General features: G+C 56.6%; 7 protein-coding genes across 7 annotated transcripts; 3 read left to right on the forward strand and 4 right to left on the reverse strand.

Annotated features, from left to right (window-relative positions):
* Positions 1-328: 328 nt before the first annotated feature.
* Positions 329-3,697, forward strand: PSEUBRA_001675 (Kinesin, motor domain protein; the record flags this gene model as incomplete). Its single annotated transcript, XM_059464695.1, has 1 exon — positions 329-3,697. The coding sequence occupies one exon, from the start codon at positions 329-331 to the stop codon at positions 3,695-3,697; it is 3,369 nt and encodes a 1,122-aa protein (XP_059321191.1).
* A 1,983-nt stretch (positions 3,698-5,680) lies between these two features.
* On the reverse strand, positions 5,681-7,668 carry PSEUBRA_001676 (RIO-like kinase; the record flags this gene model as incomplete). Its single annotated transcript, XM_016434887.1, has 3 exons — positions 5,681-6,124; positions 6,215-6,476; positions 6,560-7,668. The coding sequence occupies 3 exons, from the start codon at positions 7,666-7,668 to the stop codon at positions 5,681-5,683; spliced, it is 1,815 nt and encodes a 604-aa protein (XP_016293591.1).
* A 509-nt stretch (positions 7,669-8,177) lies between these two features.
* PSEUBRA_001677 (MD-2-related lipid-recognition domain protein) lies at positions 8,178-8,854 on the forward strand (the record flags this gene model as incomplete). Its single annotated transcript, XM_016434871.1, has 2 exons — positions 8,178-8,495; positions 8,591-8,854. The coding sequence occupies 2 exons, from the start codon at positions 8,178-8,180 to the stop codon at positions 8,852-8,854; spliced, it is 582 nt and encodes a 193-aa protein (XP_016293592.1).
* Positions 8,855-9,245: 391 nt separating this feature from the next.
* Positions 9,246-11,153, reverse strand: PSEUBRA_001678 (protein of unknown function DUF4098; the record flags this gene model as incomplete). Its single annotated transcript, XM_016434879.1, has 1 exon — positions 9,246-11,153. The coding sequence occupies one exon, from the start codon at positions 11,151-11,153 to the stop codon at positions 9,246-9,248; it is 1,908 nt and encodes a 635-aa protein (XP_016293593.1).
* A 684-nt stretch (positions 11,154-11,837) lies between these two features.
* PSEUBRA_001679 (Pentatricopeptide repeat) lies at positions 11,838-14,345 on the forward strand (the record flags this gene model as incomplete). Its single annotated transcript, XM_016434874.2, has 1 exon — positions 11,838-14,345. One exon carries the CDS (start codon positions 11,838-11,840, stop codon positions 14,343-14,345), a length of 2,508 nt encoding a protein of 835 aa, XP_016293594.2.
* Positions 14,346-14,415: 70 nt separating this feature from the next.
* On the reverse strand, positions 14,416-15,382 carry PSEUBRA_001680 (Snf7; the record flags this gene model as incomplete). Its single annotated transcript, XM_016434891.1, has 5 exons — positions 14,416-14,649; positions 14,729-14,881; positions 14,953-15,105; positions 15,187-15,229; positions 15,324-15,382. 5 exons carry the CDS (start codon positions 15,380-15,382, stop codon positions 14,416-14,418), a joined length of 642 nt encoding a protein of 213 aa, XP_016293595.1.
* Positions 15,383-15,917: 535 nt separating this feature from the next.
* PSEUBRA_001681 (uncharacterized protein) lies at positions 15,918-17,345 on the reverse strand (the record flags this gene model as incomplete). The annotated part of the gene is made up of 1 exon (XM_016434915.1): positions 15,918-17,345. One exon carries the CDS (start codon positions 17,343-17,345, stop codon positions 15,918-15,920), a length of 1,428 nt encoding a protein of 475 aa, XP_016293596.1.
* Between the last annotated feature and the right edge of the window lie 984 nt (positions 17,346-18,329).

The raw sequence follows: 18,329 nt of genomic DNA on the forward strand, positions 1-18,329 counted from the left end.
GTGGAGAACTGTAGCCGAGTCGAGCTGAGAACAACACTTGAAACGCGCTTCTCAGCTTCAAAACGCGCTTCGGAAAAAAGTGAGGCTCAAAAACAGTCAGCGCTGCTCGTGTTGCTCTTAGTGTGACTTTGAAAGAAAGCGCAGCAGTTGAAATTAATTTGGAATCGATCCAAACCCTGATCACGCATCCACCACGGCCTCTCTCCACCATCACAACGTCGGCCCTATCTGATCGGGAAACAGGCCCACAACTCGTCACTCCCGCACACACGGGACAGCCACATCTCGTTGATCGCTCGCGGCCGCGATTGGTAGCACCGCCAACGACATGGCAAAGCCTGCCGCAAGGCATGCCACCCCGGACGGCGAGAACGATCCCACGCTTGCTACTCCTCGAGCCAAACCAGCTCAGCTACTGCCTTCTCGCAGTAGCATGACCAACATCACAAACTCCGTCGCCTCGAAACGAATCCTGCCTCCGCACATGCAATCAGCTGCCATGCCAAAGCGACCCTCCGAGTCACTCAAATCTGCCATGAGCAGCTCTTCCAATGCGACCCCTCAGCCGAGGAGGAAGCGCACAGATGCGGAACCCGCCACCGTCACCCCTCGCCCCAAAACCTTCTTTGACAAATCTTCCGGTATGCGCCAGATGCAGTCCGTCAGCGACATCTCTAGGCTCACAGCCGCTTCCTCCTCCAGCGATGATACCTCCAGAGCCGATGAGATCGAGCCCGTCAAAGCGTACCTCCGCATCCGACCTCCTTCCAACGATGCGCCCAAAGAGTCGGCTCGTCCTTACATCGAGGTCGTCAGCGATACCGAGGTTCTAATGCACCCTCCTTCTCAATCCGCTTATAGCAGCGGTATCCCCGGTTTCAGGTCAAGAACCGCCAGCATCGCCCCTCCGACCAAGTACATCTTCAGCAAAGTCTTTGGCAGTCAGACCAACTCTTCTGGCGCCCAGCAAGACATGTCTCAGTCCGCCTTCTTCCAGCAGACCACACTGCCCCTCGTGGAAGCACTCCTCCAGGGCGAGAGCGGCCTCATGTTCACCTACGGAGTCACCAACTCGGGCAAGAGCCACACCGTCATGGGCAATAGCGAAGCCGGAGGCGCAGGCATTCTGCCCCGCTCGCTCGACGTCATCTTCAACAGCATCAAAGGTGTCGAGAGTACCGCAAGCATCCAGCCCTCCGGTGTTTCTGGGGTTCAGCGCTTCGACAAGCAGTCTGCACAAGCCGAGGCCACTTCCAGCCTCGGTGTAAATCCGTTTTTGATTCCCAGCGTCTCCCGCCGGCTCTTCGGGGAGGCCCCTTCTCGGGCTGCAAAGCCGTCAAAGCCCATGGAGCATGACGCTACCAAGGTACCCGTAGATCGCAACCTCCGATACAGCGTTTTCGTCAGCTACGTCGAGATCTACAACGAGAAGCTGTTCGACCTCCTCGATGTCTCGCCTGGCTCCACCCTCGGTCGCTCGGAATCGGTTCGTGGCTCCAATTGGAGTCTTGCCAACCTCGCAAACGCTGCCCCGAGCTCCATTCCTGCAAGCGCTAGCAGCATCACGCTGAACCGCAAACCGCTCAGTCTCAAGAACGACCACGAGAATGGCGGTAAATACGTCGCTGGTCTTCGCGAGATCAAGGTCACCTCGGCACAAGAGGCTCGCGACCTTCTGCATCGAGGTCAGGAGAATCGCGCAGTCTTTGGTACGATGGCCAACAGGGCCAGCTCGAGAAGTCACGGCATCTTTACCATCAAAGTCATTCGCCATCATGGGGGTCTCACCACCCTGTCCGACGACGATCTCGACTCTTTCACCACCGCACGTCTCAGCATTGTCGATCTGGCAGGCAGCGAGCGTGTCGCCAACACCGGTCTGGCCAGCGGCGACCGTCTCAAGGAAGCCGGCAACATCAACAAGAGCTTGATGTGTCTCGGTCAGTGTCTCGAGACGCTCCGCAAAAATCAGGTGCGCCTCACAGGGTCCACCGAGGGCGGCCAAGCTGCGACGGTGAAGCGGCGCATGAGCATCGTGCCATTCCGTCACTCAAAGCTAACGGAGCTCTTCCAGAGCTTCTTTGTTGGCGAGGGCAAAGCTGTCATGATCGTCAACGCGAACCCTTACGATACGGGCTTCGATGAGAATTCGCACGTCATGAAGTTCAGCGCTATCGCCAAAGAGGTCGCCGTTCCTCGTCACACGGGCGCCGTAACCAAGATGTTGCCTCCGCTCCCGCCCGTACAAGAGCGCGCGTCAGGATCTCGCTCGCTGCCCAAGTCAAAATCGAGCATCGACATCATCCCATCAGACAGCGAGACTAGCGCAGATGTCACCATCATCGAGGACGACGAAGAGCTCGACGACGAGAACCACGACTCTTTTGTCGACATGCTCGTCGAGAAGCACGAGGAGCTGCGCCAGAAGCTGCATGCTGCTGAGCTCCGCTGCGCCACCATCGAGGCCGAGGTGCGACAGGAGATGGCCGATGAGATGGAGCACCGTCTCCTCGAGATGGAGGAGTTCTACAACCGCAGAATGATGACCGACGCCGAGCAAAATGCACAATTCACCAATCGCAAGATCGACTTGCTCGTCAGTACGCAAGCTCGAAACGAACCAGACCTTAGTACTCAAGGCGATTCCGAGTTGCACCTCTCCGATATGAGCGTCAGCGATGACGACCATTACGAGTCTGGACACGACGAGGCGGAGGTCGAAGGTGCACTTGCTTCCAAGAGAGGCGGCGGTCTGGACCGCAGCATGAGCGAAGTCAGCGCTAGTGATCAGGACAGCGTGTTTGACGATGCAGTCGAGGGTGACATCTCAGCGCCCATCGTCATTGACGACGATTCCGAACAGGAGCAAGCCTCTGACGGCGAACATGATGACGACGACGAGTCTGCCATCCTCAAGCCAGGGAGGATTCCTCAGCGCCGAGCAGCCAGCCAGGGCAAAAACTACGCCATCTCCGAATCCTCCATCTCCGAAGCAGGAGAAGATGATTCTGACCTTGAGTCGGAATCTGACGCAGCGTCGGCGAGCGACGAGGACGACGACAACATGTCTTCAGCTGTCAGCGCTGCCGGCGACGACGAGAACGACAGCAGCGACGACAGCGACGCTGACGAAGATGACGATCCGGACAGCAGTAGGCTCGCAGCCGAAAGAGGCGAGACGCAGGCCTTCATTGAGATCGCGTCCAGCTTGCCCGACGGCAGCCTCGATTCTATCGCCAGCGCTCCTGTGGCAAAAGATTCGGACTCGTCCTTCGACGATGGCAGCGCCTTCTCTGACAGCGACGAGGACGAAGACTCTCGATCCGCACCACGTCCGCCACAACGCAAATCCGGTCGCACCAGCAACGTCAACAACAGCGCTCGCGGCAGCAACGGCAGCACTGCCACGACCCGCGCCCGTCGCTCTTCGAACAAGCCGCGCAATTCGGTCATCGACCTAGCTGGTCAGCTCACAGACCTGAGTGACGCCAGCATGGTCGTCGAAGAGACCGTGACGCCTAAGAAGAAGCGCAAGCTGCGCAAGAAGGCGGCCGTGCAGGAAGACGACTGGGTCGAGCAGATCGGTGACTCGAGCCTCGTCGAGGCGGTCTACTCGACCAACAATAATTCAGCCAGGGCATCGGGCGCGAGTCGGGCTTCGCGCAGCTTCAGCAGTCGAAAGTCTGGTCGCTATTGAGGAGTGGCCGAGAGCCAGTGCGCCATACCATCTCTTGCTCTTTCTATCATCTCATCGTCCAATACCCATCTGTCTCGTTCTTCGATCTCGTGTGAATGTCTTCATGAGATTATGTGATGAGAAGAGGGCTTGACCAGCTTCGTGCGTGAGCAGATCAACGATGTCTGTCGTCTCATACCAGGCTTGCCAAGCGGTCGCCGCTGATGTCTCGGTCTGCGTCCATGGCTTGCGACCATGACGCACACAAAACGAGCCGGTCTTCAGCAAGGCTCCGAATTGACATCAGGTGGTTGCTGCACCCATCGGTCAAGCTGGAGGTCGTCAACGTTCAGAGACAGCACTTGGTGCGCTGACAGCTGCCGCAGTACATCCCTCACCTCCTGAGCTTGCGGAAATGCGGTCAGAGTTGCTGTCTCCGGGGTCTCTTTGGGTTGGACCTGATGGTCGAGTCGCTCGAAGTCCAGTTGAGTGCCCGTCGCTGGCGAAGCTCGTTCGCTTGACCTCACTGCTCGTTGTTCTTCTCGCTGAACGAGACTGATGTCCCTTTCGCCCCCCCATCTTGCAGTCGCTTGATCTCTAGACCCACGAAAGAGCCCATCGTCTGCAGCAGGACCGAGCATGGCCGCTCAACACCATCGTTGTCGCTGTTCAGTCTTGTTTGCGCGAAGCATTATCCATTCTGAGCTACGGCGCCGGCTCCCCATCCCCTTTGATCGCCCCGATGAAGAGCACACATACGCTCCGACTATTTCCCAAGCATGCATCTCTGTCCTCGTCTGCGCAGGAGTGACCTTCGCCTCGCGTGGCTACTCAGTATGCGCCTTCTCGTAATACTACTTGGCGCGGGAGCCACTGCCTCTCGGTCGCCATCATGGCTTGCTCAATTGGACTGACGGCAGTGGGAGAGGGTCGACGGATTCGTCGTCTCCGGGATCTTCACCTTGTCGGCATGACGATGTGATGTGACCGCGTTCGCTCGACTGAATTGCACGGGCGAACAAACTTTTTCCCGACTGGGAAGCCGATTTGACCTTTGTGGGCGCAATTTGTGGGCCCTAAGCATTTCTGACCTCGAAAAAGACCGACAAAAGATCCGATTGATCAGATTGAACTCAAAGATGAGATTTTGCAATTGGCATCGATTGCGCATTCGACGTGTTGCACTCAAATTCACAAAGATGAGCAGAATCGTGCTTATATTGTTCTTTTCAATGTTTTTTGACACTTCGCTCGATTTCTCGACCCCGCTTTTTAGCTGACATAGCAAAAACGACTCTCACAACTGCGAAAATCCGTTGCGAAGTGCCAATTTCTACGAAATTTTATCAACTTGTTTATGTGGGTGACCCTAAGCATCAAGCATGAGGACTTCAAAATATGCTTGCGTAGCCTTATTTGGGCCGACGTCGGCGACTCAAACTTCACAGCCGGGATTTTGATCAGCACTTTCGACAAAAGTTTCGTTGGACGACACATCTCCACAGGGTTGCGTTGACTCGGGCCTTGTCAGTGTTTTCTTCGTCGCTGACAATTTCTCTCACCAAAGGTAATTCACGTGTTTGACTCGGTGGCGCATCCGTTGGATGAGATTGGGGACACCAATGAAAGATTGGCCCCAGCTCCGTCGCCGACCTTCTCCAAGGTAAGGGACGATGGCGAGCAGGGTGGGACGTCTCCGGTGCCGACCCGGCGGACGACGTGGGCTTGCACTATTCCCAAGCATGCCGACACCAAATGATGAAGTGGGGCCATCATTGCGATCGCGAGGGGAAGTCCTCCGAGCTTGTTCAAAGGTCGGCTCAATTGGTAAGGGACGAAGCGGAGGCATAACGAGGCGAGGGGAACGGCCGGCAGCCCGAGGGATAGGGCAAGGCGCCAACCCGATTGATCTCGCTCAGGCTCACAAGCTGACGGGGACTTAAAAGAGGTGATGGTGAAGTGTATGCTGATTGAATGCGATGCTAATGCTGCAGGAAGGTGAACTCAGAAGTCCATCGAGTCGCTGATCATGCGTGCCTTTCCGGTCTTGGCTTTGCCGCCGGCGTGAGCTCTGCCGCCCTTGCCAGCGTGTGCCTTGCGTCCGTGATGCTTCTCGGCGCGACGGGCAGCTTTAGCGCGATCGGTGGCCACCAATTGGGCAATTTTGGAGTCGTCACCGTCAAGCAAAGCTTTGCGGGCAGCACCGCGGGATGGCTTGACGCCGTTTTCCGCTGCCGCCTTGGCTGCTTTGCGCTCTTTCCTGGTGAGTCCGTCGTCCTCTTCCTCTTCGCTCGTGGCATCCGTCCCGGACTCATCCTCGTCTGAGCCCTCCTCATCCTCGTCGTCCTCGTCTTGTTCCTCGTCCTCTTCGTCCAATGAATCCTCGTTCTCAGGATCCGCGACCTCGATCATCCCCTCCGTAGTGCTGAGACGCAGGGAGGACATGTACTGCGAAGTCATCAATCAGGAAAAAGTGTTTGTCAGTCTCACCGAACTCCAGCGTCCATACTCTTGTTTGAGGCAGCAGGGTGTACTTACCTGTTCAAGCTCGCGATCTTGTTTCGATCCACCAAATCCACTAGCCTTGGCGAGAAGATCGAGACGCACGTCGCCGGTCCCTGTTGTTGCTGCACCCTCCTCGCCCTCTGCGGCTTCGGAGTCTGGCGCCGGTTTTGGTAGCTTCGTTTGCTTACGTGCATATTCTGGCACGACATCTTGGAAGCGAGGAAATTCGTCGGACTGGTACCGGAAGCGCTTCCGGAAAAACCTGCGTACGCACTCGACGTCGCGGTCGAAGTAGCTGATGAGGGCGGATGTAAGAAGGTGGTCAGCCACTGTCGCATCTTGCAGCCAGACCTGGCTAGACTCAGGTCCTGCACTTACTATTCGGCGTTTTCGTGGTTGATGCTGACCATCTGCGGGAAGTCAATAAGGATCGGTTCAACGGTGACATCGTCTCCGAGATGGACCTGGCCCTCTGACGCGCCCTCATCGTCTTCTTCTTCTTCTTCCTCCTCATCCTCTTCATCTGCGGACCCATCGTCATATTCATCGTCCTCCGCGACCTGTAATGATGCTGATGCCACCACCCTCTGGAATCCGTTGCCGCGCTCAATTTCCTGTCCTTCCGCGAGATCTGCTTCGAGACCATCATTCTCCGCTTGGCGAGGCGCATCGCTCTGTTCCTGCCGACTCGTGCTCGCTGGCTCTGACTTCTTGGCTTGCGCCGCCCTGCCCGAGTCGGACTCGTAATCATCATCGCTGGAGGTTGTGACCTCTCGGATGAGCAAGTTGAACTCGTTGAAGTCACCGTGGATGAGACCAGCTCGAGCGAGACGGACGATGAGCTTCATGAGAGCCGAGTATAGATGCGGAATCTGATCTGGTGGAAGTACGGCGATTTGTCGGAGTGGGAAAGCGTCGATGTAGGACATGACGATGCAGTGGCGAGCTTGATCGATAGGCTGTGGCACCGGGAAGCCGTGCTCGTGGAGAATCTTCATGAAGGCGTACTCCTTGGCTGCGGCGAGGCGACTCATGTACATCCAGCTGGCGCTCTTGCGTTTGCCCATGTAGTCACGCTTCTCCTTGATGGCTCGGAAACTGATTCGACCGAGACGGTGGATCTTGAGAACGCGCTGCTCCTGGTCTGGCGAGGAGACAATCATGATGTCGCTTTCCTTTCCTACACCGATACGCCTTCCGACGGCAGCGACGCTGTCTCGCTTGGAGAACGCACGCAGCGCAAGGTAGTCGTACCCTCCGTATGTGAGTCGATAGCCGTCGTATTTTGTGTTTTGCACTCTGGCGATGAGGTTGCGCTTCGCCAGAGATCCAAGAAGTTTGTTGATACCAGAGTGATGAAGACCGCAGATCTGAGCGGCAAGCGTCGAGGGGACGACTTCATGATTTTTGGAGCCCATCTCGACCGCAGTCAGGACGCGGAACTCCTGACTGGAGATGTAGCGCAGGTCCGTTGCATCCAACCTCATGGTGGGCGAGCGTCTGCGTTGGAGCTACTGGTAGTGAGGATGCAAGGTCAAGATGATGATGGTGAGGAGGTGGTGAAAGTAGCAAGAAGAATTCAGGCTCCACGGAAATTTTGTCAAAAAAAGTTGAGCCACGCTGAAGAGAGGACCCTGCAGAGCGGCGAGCTGTGAGTTGTGTTATATGTGATTTTTCCGAAATGTTACATCGACTGGCAATGACGAAACCAGAGAGGGGCCCGCAAAAAAAAAGAAACGGCGTCGATCCTAGAGAGGGTTCAGTTGCTTAAGCGACTTGCCTGCTGCAGCAAAACTACTGTTGCAGTCAGGCAGCAGCCAACTCCACATGCACGCCCATCCGGGCAGTTCATCAGTCTAATCCCAACATCCAAATTCGGCAGTGATATTGAGCTGAGTTGCCTCTCGTCATTGCACTCGTCCACCCTTGCCATCCACCGACGACCATACAGAGAGGCATCACGCTGCATTCACACCAGCGTTGGCACTCATTCATCATGCACGCAAGATTCATCGCCGTCACCTTGGCATCCCTTTCCCTGGCCTCGCAGGCTCTGGCATGGGGTTGCTTCGGCCAGGACTGCAACCAGGCCGCCAACCAGATCGCATTCTCAGCACCCCAAGCCGAGAGTCACAGCGGAAAGACCAAAGCGTCGGCGTGGGAACCTACTCCTGGTCAAGGCTGGCAATGGGCTAGCTGCGGAACCGGCGACGAAGTGGTCGACATCGACAGCATCGTTGTCAGCCCTGACCCGCCTGTTCCCGGCCAGAACCTCACCGTTCGTGCCAAGGGCACCGTCAAGGACGAAGTCAGCGTAAGTATCAAGTCACTGACCCTTACGTGCTGGATGCGCTTCAAAAGAGCTGACCATGTCTTTCGACCTTCACACCTCTGATACAATTGCATCAGGACGGAACATTCGCAGACGTCGTGGTCAAGCTCGGTCTCATTAGGCTCCTTGCTCGTCGGTTCGACGTTTGCGAGCAGGCGAGGGAGGCCAACGCCGAGATCCAGTGCCCAATCTCGGCTGGCGACTACGAGCTCGAGCAGACCGTCGCTCTGCCCCGAGAGATTCCACCCGGCAAGTTCAACGTTCACGTCACTGGCCAGAACCAGGACGGATCAAACCTGCTCTGCCTCGACCTCAGCATCCAGTTCGGCTTCCGTCGTTAAGCAGTTCAAGAAATCTTGCCGCTTTCGTCCAGCCAGCTCCGATCTGCAATGTCAAACAATGCTGGCAGCATACATCTCACACGCATACGAGGAATAGACCAATCAATGCAAATTTTGCAGTCTGACCTTCTCGCAGCTGCTGTCCTTGTGTTCGCAGACTTGACGATATCAGTGTGCCGAGTGAGCATGACGAGCAGAGCACACAGACGATTGGCTCGATGGCCCGGTGCAAGGTTTCGTGGCTATTCAAATTTCATGAAGACGACATCAACGGTGCGATTCCGATGAAAGACAGTGCAGTGTCAAAAAGGTACAAGATGCGACAATGCGAGAGAGCGAGGGACGTGCAGGGAGCGAGACATATGTGAGCGGTGACTAAAGCAGAAGCGGGCTAGTTGAACGTGAGAAGGGCAAGGCCGACTGATGTGGCGACGATGGCTTCCGCGTGTTTGGGAAGGACGCTCGGCTTATCGGCGGCATCCCACCAGGTGCGGCCTTTGGTCAGGCGATTGATCCAGCCAAAGCTGTCTTCGTCAATGACGAAACGGTGAGTGCCACGATCGCTCTTGACGCCATCCTGCGTTCCTGGTCCACGGTAGCGAGAGTGGGTGGCTCCGCGCAGCTCCCATCGACCCTGGAACTCGGGCTGTAGAGAGACTGCGACGGGTGCGACCTCGCTGGAAGCATGGCAGTGAAGCGGAACTTCACGTTGATGGCCAACAAACTCGAGCTGGATCGAGCCAGTCTGAGATTGTGCGTCGACTTTGACGAGATCCGTCTTGCCCAGACCAGGCGCATCGAGTCTTGCAAGGTCAGGCTTCTCGACGTTGACGGCTGCCTCGATTCGACCGGTCTGAGAGCGCAAGCTCAATGTATGATTAACGTTGAATACGGCGCTCTCTGCTATGATGCCTCCGTTGAGCGACTCTGACCGCAGTGTGGTTGCTCGGAGGCTAGTGTGCTGTCCGACGCGGATGTGCCCATTCTGAGTTTGCAAAGTGAGGTCGTACGCCGCCTCGAGCTTCGAATCCTGGTCAATGTCAAGATGACCATTCATCGTCTTGAACTCCAAGGACTGAGCTTCGAAGGATCCACCGATGTGGAGCTTGCCATTCGATGTGGTGAGATGAATGTCGGCAAGAGCGCGGATGGACGCGGACCGCAACTTGCCCACTTGGGTTCGGGCGTGCAGCTTTCCGAAGTAGAAATCAGGCCTAGCTGGCGGATCGCGAGAACGAAGGCTACGTGACCGGGTATTCCTTTTCGCAGCAGGCGGAGACTGGAAGAGATCAATGTTGGAGGCACCTGCGTCTACTGAGAGCGTGGGGATGTTGACGTGAGGGGGGATGATGACCTTGACGTCGTAGACAAGCGGGCTTTGCTCGGTCGAGACCGCTTTGGCATAAGTTAAGATCTCGACGCCCTCGTCATAGAGACCTCGCTTCATCTTTGCGACCAGGCTCGTGTCAAAGAGCTTCTTGTAGGCCTCGTCGTAGTGAACGGTGATCTCAACCTTGACCAAGTCCTTCTCAGCGGCCGGAACATCGTCGTCCTGATGTACTACAGTGACAGTGCCAGGAACGCTTCCAGCAGGTGCAGGGCGATCATCTCTGAGAGGATCGACATCGACAAAGATGGACTCCGTGGATGCGAAACTATCTTTGGCCTTGTTGGGATTGAGAAGGAAGCTCGAAGTCTGCATGCACTGAACTCGGTTGGTGCCTTTGATGGAGGCACAATTGTGCCATTGCCACTTAGCCTCTTCAACGATGTGACCGTCCTCATGAAGCGGTGCTGGTTTGGTAGAAGGAATTTGAGAATAGTCCCAGTCCTGATGGAGGCCGGCGCCGATATTCTCGCTGTAGTCCTGGGTGAGGGCGGGGCCTGTGAAAAGCACGAGAATCCAAAGCCCAACGATGAAGACGCTCGCCTGTGCGAATCGATTGGTGGGCCAGCAGCGCATGACGCCCTTGTAGCAGCCGGAGAAGGCGGTGGAGCAGGTCAAGAGGTCGCCATCACTGGTGCGAGGAAAGCAAGCTTGGATGTGCTCCTTGGTGGTTCTGGATATTGAGAACCACGCGGCCGGGTTCCATCGGGATTTGTGACGTGCATCGATGCGGATCGTATCATCGTACGAGGGCGGAAGCGGTGGATACTTTGGTGAAGAGGCGGCGTCGTCGTCGGCGCGTTGCTCTTCGGCGAGGCTATCATCGATGGCGAAACGAGTGTCGAGCTCGACAGCTTGATCGTCAAGCAGAGGTTGCTGATCTCGATCCAACGAGCGGCGTGAACGGTCCATGATGGTGGATGATCGACGGCAAAGCGTCTTGCTATCCCCAGAGTATTGACTGACTCTGCGACAAGAACGGCTGCTGTGCTCGGTGGTGAAGGAGGGAGAGGATGGTGTGGTATGAAGGTGAAGCAAGGCAGTCGGAACCTCATTCCCGAATTTGAGTATTCTCGGCTGATTTCACGTCGACAAAGCTAAAGCTGAGCCGTCGAGTGCTGATCTGATCTGTCTTGGCTGCAGCCTGCATGCCCCGCCTCGTCAGGCACAGCTTGGCGTTCGCGACACTCTAACATCGCTGCATTCCAAGCCGGGAATCGGATCTTGTTCTGCACCCTGAATTTGGCTCGTTGACGTTTCTTCTCAAAGTTACACAACCAACACGTTGAAGCCCTACGTATGTCCATACGACCCACCAGCGCCGTTCGAAGCAACTAGCTGCAGGAGCTACTGAACGGGCGGATGCTGCAGATCACTGCTATTACAGCAGTCGGTGCTGCGCGTCAAGCACTTCTGGCTGGGCTAGTACCGCCATGCTCTAGCTTGGGAGCTAGAAGAGGGTACAGCACTGCAGAAGCCTCCTTTCGCGTGCATGTGCCCAAAGCCAGTCGGCAGAGCAACAGACGAGAAGCGACATCAATCACACGGAATGCAGGACGCCAAGCGTATCGCAACTCGAAGCAGCGCTCATCGACAATGTCCAGCACTTCCTTCCTCCCACCTCCAAACAAGCGTTTCCTCGCGCTTGGTCCACACCAGACGCCGCAGACTGCAACAGGGTTCTCAGGAAATACGGATTCGCAACTCATCACGCTACAGAGGGCCATAGATGGCCAAGACATCACCTCGATATCCTCCGCGTGGCCAGACTTCGCCAGTAGCGTCTACCAAGTCGGTCATTCCGATCATCGCAAACTTCTGCGCCTCTGCTCTTCCTACGCTTCCCACTTCCAAAACGCAACCCAGGCTCAGGACTGGGCGCCTCGCTTCAAGGTCTTCGCCAAGGCTGCAGCACTGACAGGAGACGTCGACCTGATCCAGGACTGGTTCAAGCTTCTCCTTGCAAACGGGCAAGCTGAGGACGTTGTCGCCATTTGGCAGAACATCATCGCTTCGCGCCTAGAGAACGGACCCGGTCAAACTCTGTCCACAGAGGATGTGTCCGAGTCAGAGGCCCTGGCGGACGCGGATCAGGACACATTCGTTCGACTGGACATCTCGAAGGACGGGAGCAGAGTCGACATCCACGACATGGTCTGCCTCGTTGTGCTCGCAAGTGCTAACTCAAGCCGCGCGTCTGAGTTCGTGGGTCTCTTTGACAAGCTCGAGATTGGATCGCCGTTTCGACTCTTCTTCAACTTGTCTCGCGCCAAGCGCTTCTTCTCGTCCTTGTCTCCCTCCGCATCTCCCGCGAAGAATGCGCGCGAGCTCCAGAGCTGGGACGCGATGCAATCTAAGCTGCGGGATGCCGAACTCGCCCGTGGTCTCTCCTCTGGCTCTGGCGGGCCCCAACGTATAGCGAGGCTTCTTGGATCCTTGTTCCACTTGCGGCAGATCGACGAGGCATATGCTATCTTTCAGACAGCGATGCAAGCTTCTTCCGGTCCAGAGGCATGGCTTGCGCTCGAATCACCCGGCGGGATCGAGGCTTCTTCACCTGCCCTCAGAGCCCGATGGACAGAAAGCTGCTGGTCAGTCTGCCTCTCCAACTTCATTGCTCTAGGTCGCACTGACCTCGCCATGGACGTCTGGAAGCAGCTCCAACGAAGACGAGTCCGTCCGACGCCACGCATATGGAACGCGTTGCTAGACGGATACGGACGCGCCAAGAACCACGCCGCTGCCCTGCAGACATGGTCGACTGCGGTCAAACAAGGCAGCACCGATTCTGCCACGTCGGAAGAGCTGTCGGGAAAGCTACCGGACGAGCAAATGTACACCACCATGATCAACATCCACTTCCGAGCCAAGCAGGTCGACGAAGCGATGGCTCTTCTTTCTGACATCAAAGCCAAAAGCGACAGATCCGGAGGCCAACTTCGCGTTCAAGTCGAGACATTCAACGCTGTCCTACACGGCCTGTTCCTCAATCGAATGCACGCACAGGCACAAGGCCTTCTCGACGAGATGATCTCCAAAGGCCCGGCGCCCAACATCGGCACCATCAACACATTCGTTCGAGCCCATGCCAGGGTAGGTGACCTTCAGTCACTAGCAACGACGCTGCGACTGGCGGACAAGCTCAGGCTCACACCGGACATCGTCACCTTCACCACAGTCCTGGATGCTCTACTTCGCGATGGTGGCGAATCAGCCACGGATGCGGTCGTCAAGACCCTGGGAATCATGAACGACATGGGCGTACAAGCGAACGTCGTCACGTATACAGCGATGATCAAGGCTTGTTTGGTAGGTGCAGAAGCAGCTCAGCTTGACCTAGCGTCGCAGAATCTGCTGGGCGACGCGGACGGAAGGAAGTATGGAAGGCGATCGTCGAACGAGGCGCGCATCGAAGCAGCGCTGGAGTTGCTCGATCGGATGCATGAGGCCAAGGTTGCACCCTCCGAAATTGCCTACAGCGCTCTGATTGGCGGTTGCTTGCAGAACTCAGACGCCGTGGCTCACGCCTTCTCGACAAAGGCCCTACCCGACCACTACTTGACATCCCCAAAGCTGCTAAAACGCCTAGGAGAGACACAGCAGACCATGCACCAGTGGTTCAAGAACTCGCCTCACATCTCCTTAACCCTGCTCCTGCTCGAGCGCATGAAGGGACGTGGTCTCTCGCCAACATCGACGACGTTCCGCTTCCTCATTGAAGGCCTGTGCAGCCCGCACACCGACCAAGCGGCTTTCATGCGATCTATGGATCTTATCGATGACATGCTCCTTCGTACGCCCCTCTCGCAGCCATCACGTACATTGGGGCCGTTCGCATTGACAACACTGAAAGGCGAAGACGCCTTGCTCGCGACGTTGCACGTCCCGAGCTTCAAGACATGGATCACCATCTTCAGCTCGCTCATCGACCGGCTCGAGAATGGACCCCGAGACAAGGTGGCCGTGACGACCGGCGCCAGAGCGTTGAACACAGCCATCCGCCTTGTCCGCGAGATGGGCTCGCTGTCAGGAGCCGAAGGCGGCATGTCGCTCTCGCGTCTCGTGGAACGAGCTGCTTCGCTCACATCCAAGTTGTCTCGCTGAAGCATCAGATGCGAATGAGATGCAAATCAATGTCATTCCTGTGTGCACAGAGCTGTGAAAAAGCGTGTGATCAAGCAAGAACTGCTTGCCTCTCCTCCGCCGGTTGCGCCTTTGCTGGCTGTCGTTCGGGCTGCGTTACGGGTTCTTGTGCGATTGGCTCGGTCTGTGGTGCTGATGGCAACGAGATGGTTTGCTGCGGCTCGTCGGTGCGGATGCCGGCTTCGCGCTCGAGAGCCTCGAGCTCGGATTGGACGGCGTCTTCCTCTTCGGCGGTCATTTGTGATGCCAGCATCTCGTCGATCTCCTGTTGTGTGGGCAGATAGATCGAACGTCAGCAGCTGTTTACATGGAACGGCAAGACCGTGCGGCTCTCCGAAACTTACACGTTGGTAGGCCTGTGCCTCGGCGGTCTCCTCCATCAGCCTCTCGACCGACTCGGGGTTCATCTCCTTGTGGATCTCCTTGAGCACTGCGTTACCTTGTTGCAGGCCGAGCATGACACTTTGTTGGATTTGGGAGAACTCGATTGACGACACCTGTGCGGCTCGAACGAAGCAGATGTAAGCGAATTGCTTCTGTGCGTGCAATGGTGGGGGAGGGCACTTACAAGGCCTTCGAGCGTTTCAAGCTGCGAGTCAGTCTTCTGTATCAAGCTCTCCTGGTACTTTCTCCTTCGTAGTGCCGTCAGCGCTTTCGTCTTGTCGCCCTTTGCGAGGCATTGTCGTGCGATCTCGTGCTCGCGGTCGAGGATGACTTGGATCTGTGAACGGACGAAGCAAGATTTAGGGGTCCGGGGTCAACAAGTGCAAGGCAGGTCACAAGGGCCGAGGCCACGGCTCACCTTCTTCTGGTACTGCTTGATGCGGTCACGTTGGAGCTTCAGACTATGGAAAGGAGCGTGTGATGGGACAGATGAGTGAGCGAGTGTCAGCATGCTTCTTTTCTAGCGATGATAGACTCGAGGCGGAAGCGACTCACTCCAAAACAGCGCGATCGTGCGGGGTGATCTTTGGACCCTTGGAGCTGGTCGCGCCCATCTTGCGTGCTGGTCCCGACTGATCTGAGAGGGCAGTGACGACTTCGACGTGCGGCGATGTCTGTGAGCTGGCGGACCCTTGACGAAGTGCCGATGAGGATGCCTTGGCGTGTCGCTGCTGCGCCGGTCGTGCAGGTAAGATGGTGATGGTGTCGAAAGGGTCGCACGCAATCTCGGCTAGATGTGGAGTTGTGCGACTTTTTCTGCGATTGCGACCCTGCAGCTGCCAAAGCGCGTGCGTTTTTCCGCTGTCACAAGAGTTCACGTAGCGCAGTCTTGTCACAGTCACTGTTGACACACGTTGGAATCACACGCAGAAGATCCGAATGGGGTAGCACCACACGTGAGAACAAGTTTGAGAGATGCAGATGTGGATTGAAGTCCATCCGATAATGCCCAGTGAGATACAAATACAAAAGACATGATGCTAAGATGCGAAAAGGTGACTGATAAGGAGGCTGAAGCATCGATGCTTCGGACCATCGAGCTGCGAATGCTTCGTGCGAATCGTTGGGTCATGAGATTTTAGGCTGGTCTTACTGCCTCCAAAGAGGCGAGACGGCAGGGGCTTCAGGCGAAGTGTTGCCGGCGCTAGGTAGCTGGGTGTGGAGTGTCGCGCTCTGTCGGCTAAAGGTGGTCGCGACGTCGTCAAAGGACTTGGGCTCGTCGTACTTGGACGTCTTGTGGCTGATACTGGTGAAGCCAAAGTTTGGACGCAGGTGGGTGGGCGCACCCGTGGGAGTGGTAGGAGTCGAAGCGGTAGTGGCCGAAAGAGCTCGGAGGGAAGCCGAAGGGCTGAAGAGAGGAAGGCTGAGCAGCTTGGGAACGGACCAGGATCGGGTCAGAGTCGCCTTGTCCTCCGATGCCAACTTGCTGTTGCGCTCGCGACGACGACGCAGAAGCTCGCCAGCCTCGGCATTGAGCTCCTGCGGGGTGGTCGACGAACGACGGCGGGGCTCGAGAGGCGAGAGCTGAGCCGGCGACGCGCGCTCGTCGGATGAATTATCGCTGCTTGAAGCCACGAGCCTTTCGAGCGCGGACGATCCGAAGTCGAGCGCCATCTCTGCCAATCGAAGCACAAAGTTGCCGCCGTAGCTTCGGATGATGTCGCTCTGCGCTTGATCCGAGTCGACATCTCCGAACAATTTCGGCTGAGCCTGAGAAACCGAACGCGGCAGTTGCATCGACGAACGGCGCTTCGAGATAGTGCGGCGTGACGCTTTCGGCGAGCAAGAGTGTCGACGTTGCTCGCGAAGACGGATGATGCCCGCCGCAAGCTGTGCCTCGGGATCCTGATCACCGGCATCGCCGTGGCAAGAGCCGTCCGATTCAGAGCATTCGATGCGCACAACAGGAGGACTGCAAGTCTTTGGAGATGGACCGACGGTTGCGATGGGAGAAGGTACCTCGATTGATGCCGAAGATGAGCTAGGAAGAGTGGAGACGTTGAGAGAAGGCAGACGAAGCGGCTGGGCAGTGTCGATGCTGAGTGGACGCGCAGGCATCAATCGGGTTTCAGAGCCGATGTTGGATCTGCTCCTGTGCAAAGTGGGAGCCTCGTGGGTGGTGGAGGATGAGGCGATGGAAGGAGCGGTCATGGAACGAGCACGGATCGACTCGGCGGGGAAGCTCCATGCATCGGTGAATGGGAGTGTCGAAGATCGACTGCGAGCATGATAAGCAGAGCTGAAGCTGTTGCTAGCAGACTGAGAGTCGTAGTCGAACGCATCATCGTCCGTATCGCTCGACTCGTCGCTGTCGTAGTTCAACGTGCTGGTGACAGGTGCGAGCCAGTTGGCACTCCAGCGGTTGAGTTCGCTGTGTCGGCTGCTACGTCGCTTCAGGAGCTCGTGCTGGTAGTCGAGGCCCGAGGCGTCCGAGGCAACACGGCCAAGGAAGTGGGTGCGAATGAAAACGGGATCATTGTCGGAAGGAGCTGGTGCAGAGTATGTGAGAGAGACCATGCTGAAGAAGGATTGCTGCGTGTGTGGTGGTGGTGATGCCGAGTGTACGGTGGATGGGGGACAAAGAGGCTTCTTTATTAACCGCCAAGATTGTATATATGATTCCGAACCTCTCTCGAGAAGAAGGCTGCGATATGGCACTCAAGGCACAGCCTGTCAAGAAAGCTCAGAAGGCACAGACGAGAGGGCGGCGGCGAGCGGCGGCTAAGCACATGCCACCCTTGTCAGCTGCAGGACTAAGCACCCTGCCCGAGTTCAAATTCGTTCGAACAATGAGGCAGAAACCTTGCGTTCAATGCATGGCCCAGATTTTCGAACAGCAGCAACGGCAACTTTGACGGCAGGCCAAGTCAGGGGTCAAGGCATGCTCGAGCCTGTAGGAGAAGCCTAGCCGGAGACGCCACAACTGCCGAAGTTCACGGGCCATAGCCGAGAAACCGAGATGGGTAGTGGGTGGCTGACTGACTGGCTGGCTTGCTGCAGAGAACGTAAAACTGGAGAAATTCTTGCGAACGCTGTGGCGCAAAGAATAAAACGTCAACCCAGAAAGGGCACCAGGCCAGTGAGTGTTCCTTTGCTCGCAGAAGAGTGCGGGGCAAAAAGAAGAGGAAAGAAATAGGCTTCTCGTGGCCATGTGCCTGCAAGATGCACATCACATTTCGTCAGTCGTGCCGCCTGCAGGCTGCAGAGTGCAACCCTCATCCGCCTGCCACGGGCGTGGCGCTGCGCTTATCGACCGTCTGGCCTCCTTGCCCGAAACTCGTGCATTGCAATTCACCGCAAAAGCTTCTTGAAGAGACCTGTCACATCAGACCTTGCGGCTCTGTCATCAAGTGATCCTCACCTGGAGCTTGAAATGGGCAGAGATGCGTTATCACCCTAGGACGCGGCCGCGGCCGAGCTCGAATAGACACAGAATGTCGAGGCAAAAAGACGGGTGAGCTGAGATTGTTTGCCAGCCTTTTGTTTGCCAACAAAATTTCA

This window comes from Kalmanozyma brasiliensis (assembly GCF_000497045.1).
Source record: "Kalmanozyma brasiliensis GHG001 unplaced genomic scaffold PSEUBRA_SCAF15, whole genome shotgun sequence".
Classification (NCBI taxonomy): Eukaryota; Fungi; Basidiomycota; class Ustilaginomycetes; order Ustilaginales; genus Kalmanozyma; species Kalmanozyma brasiliensis.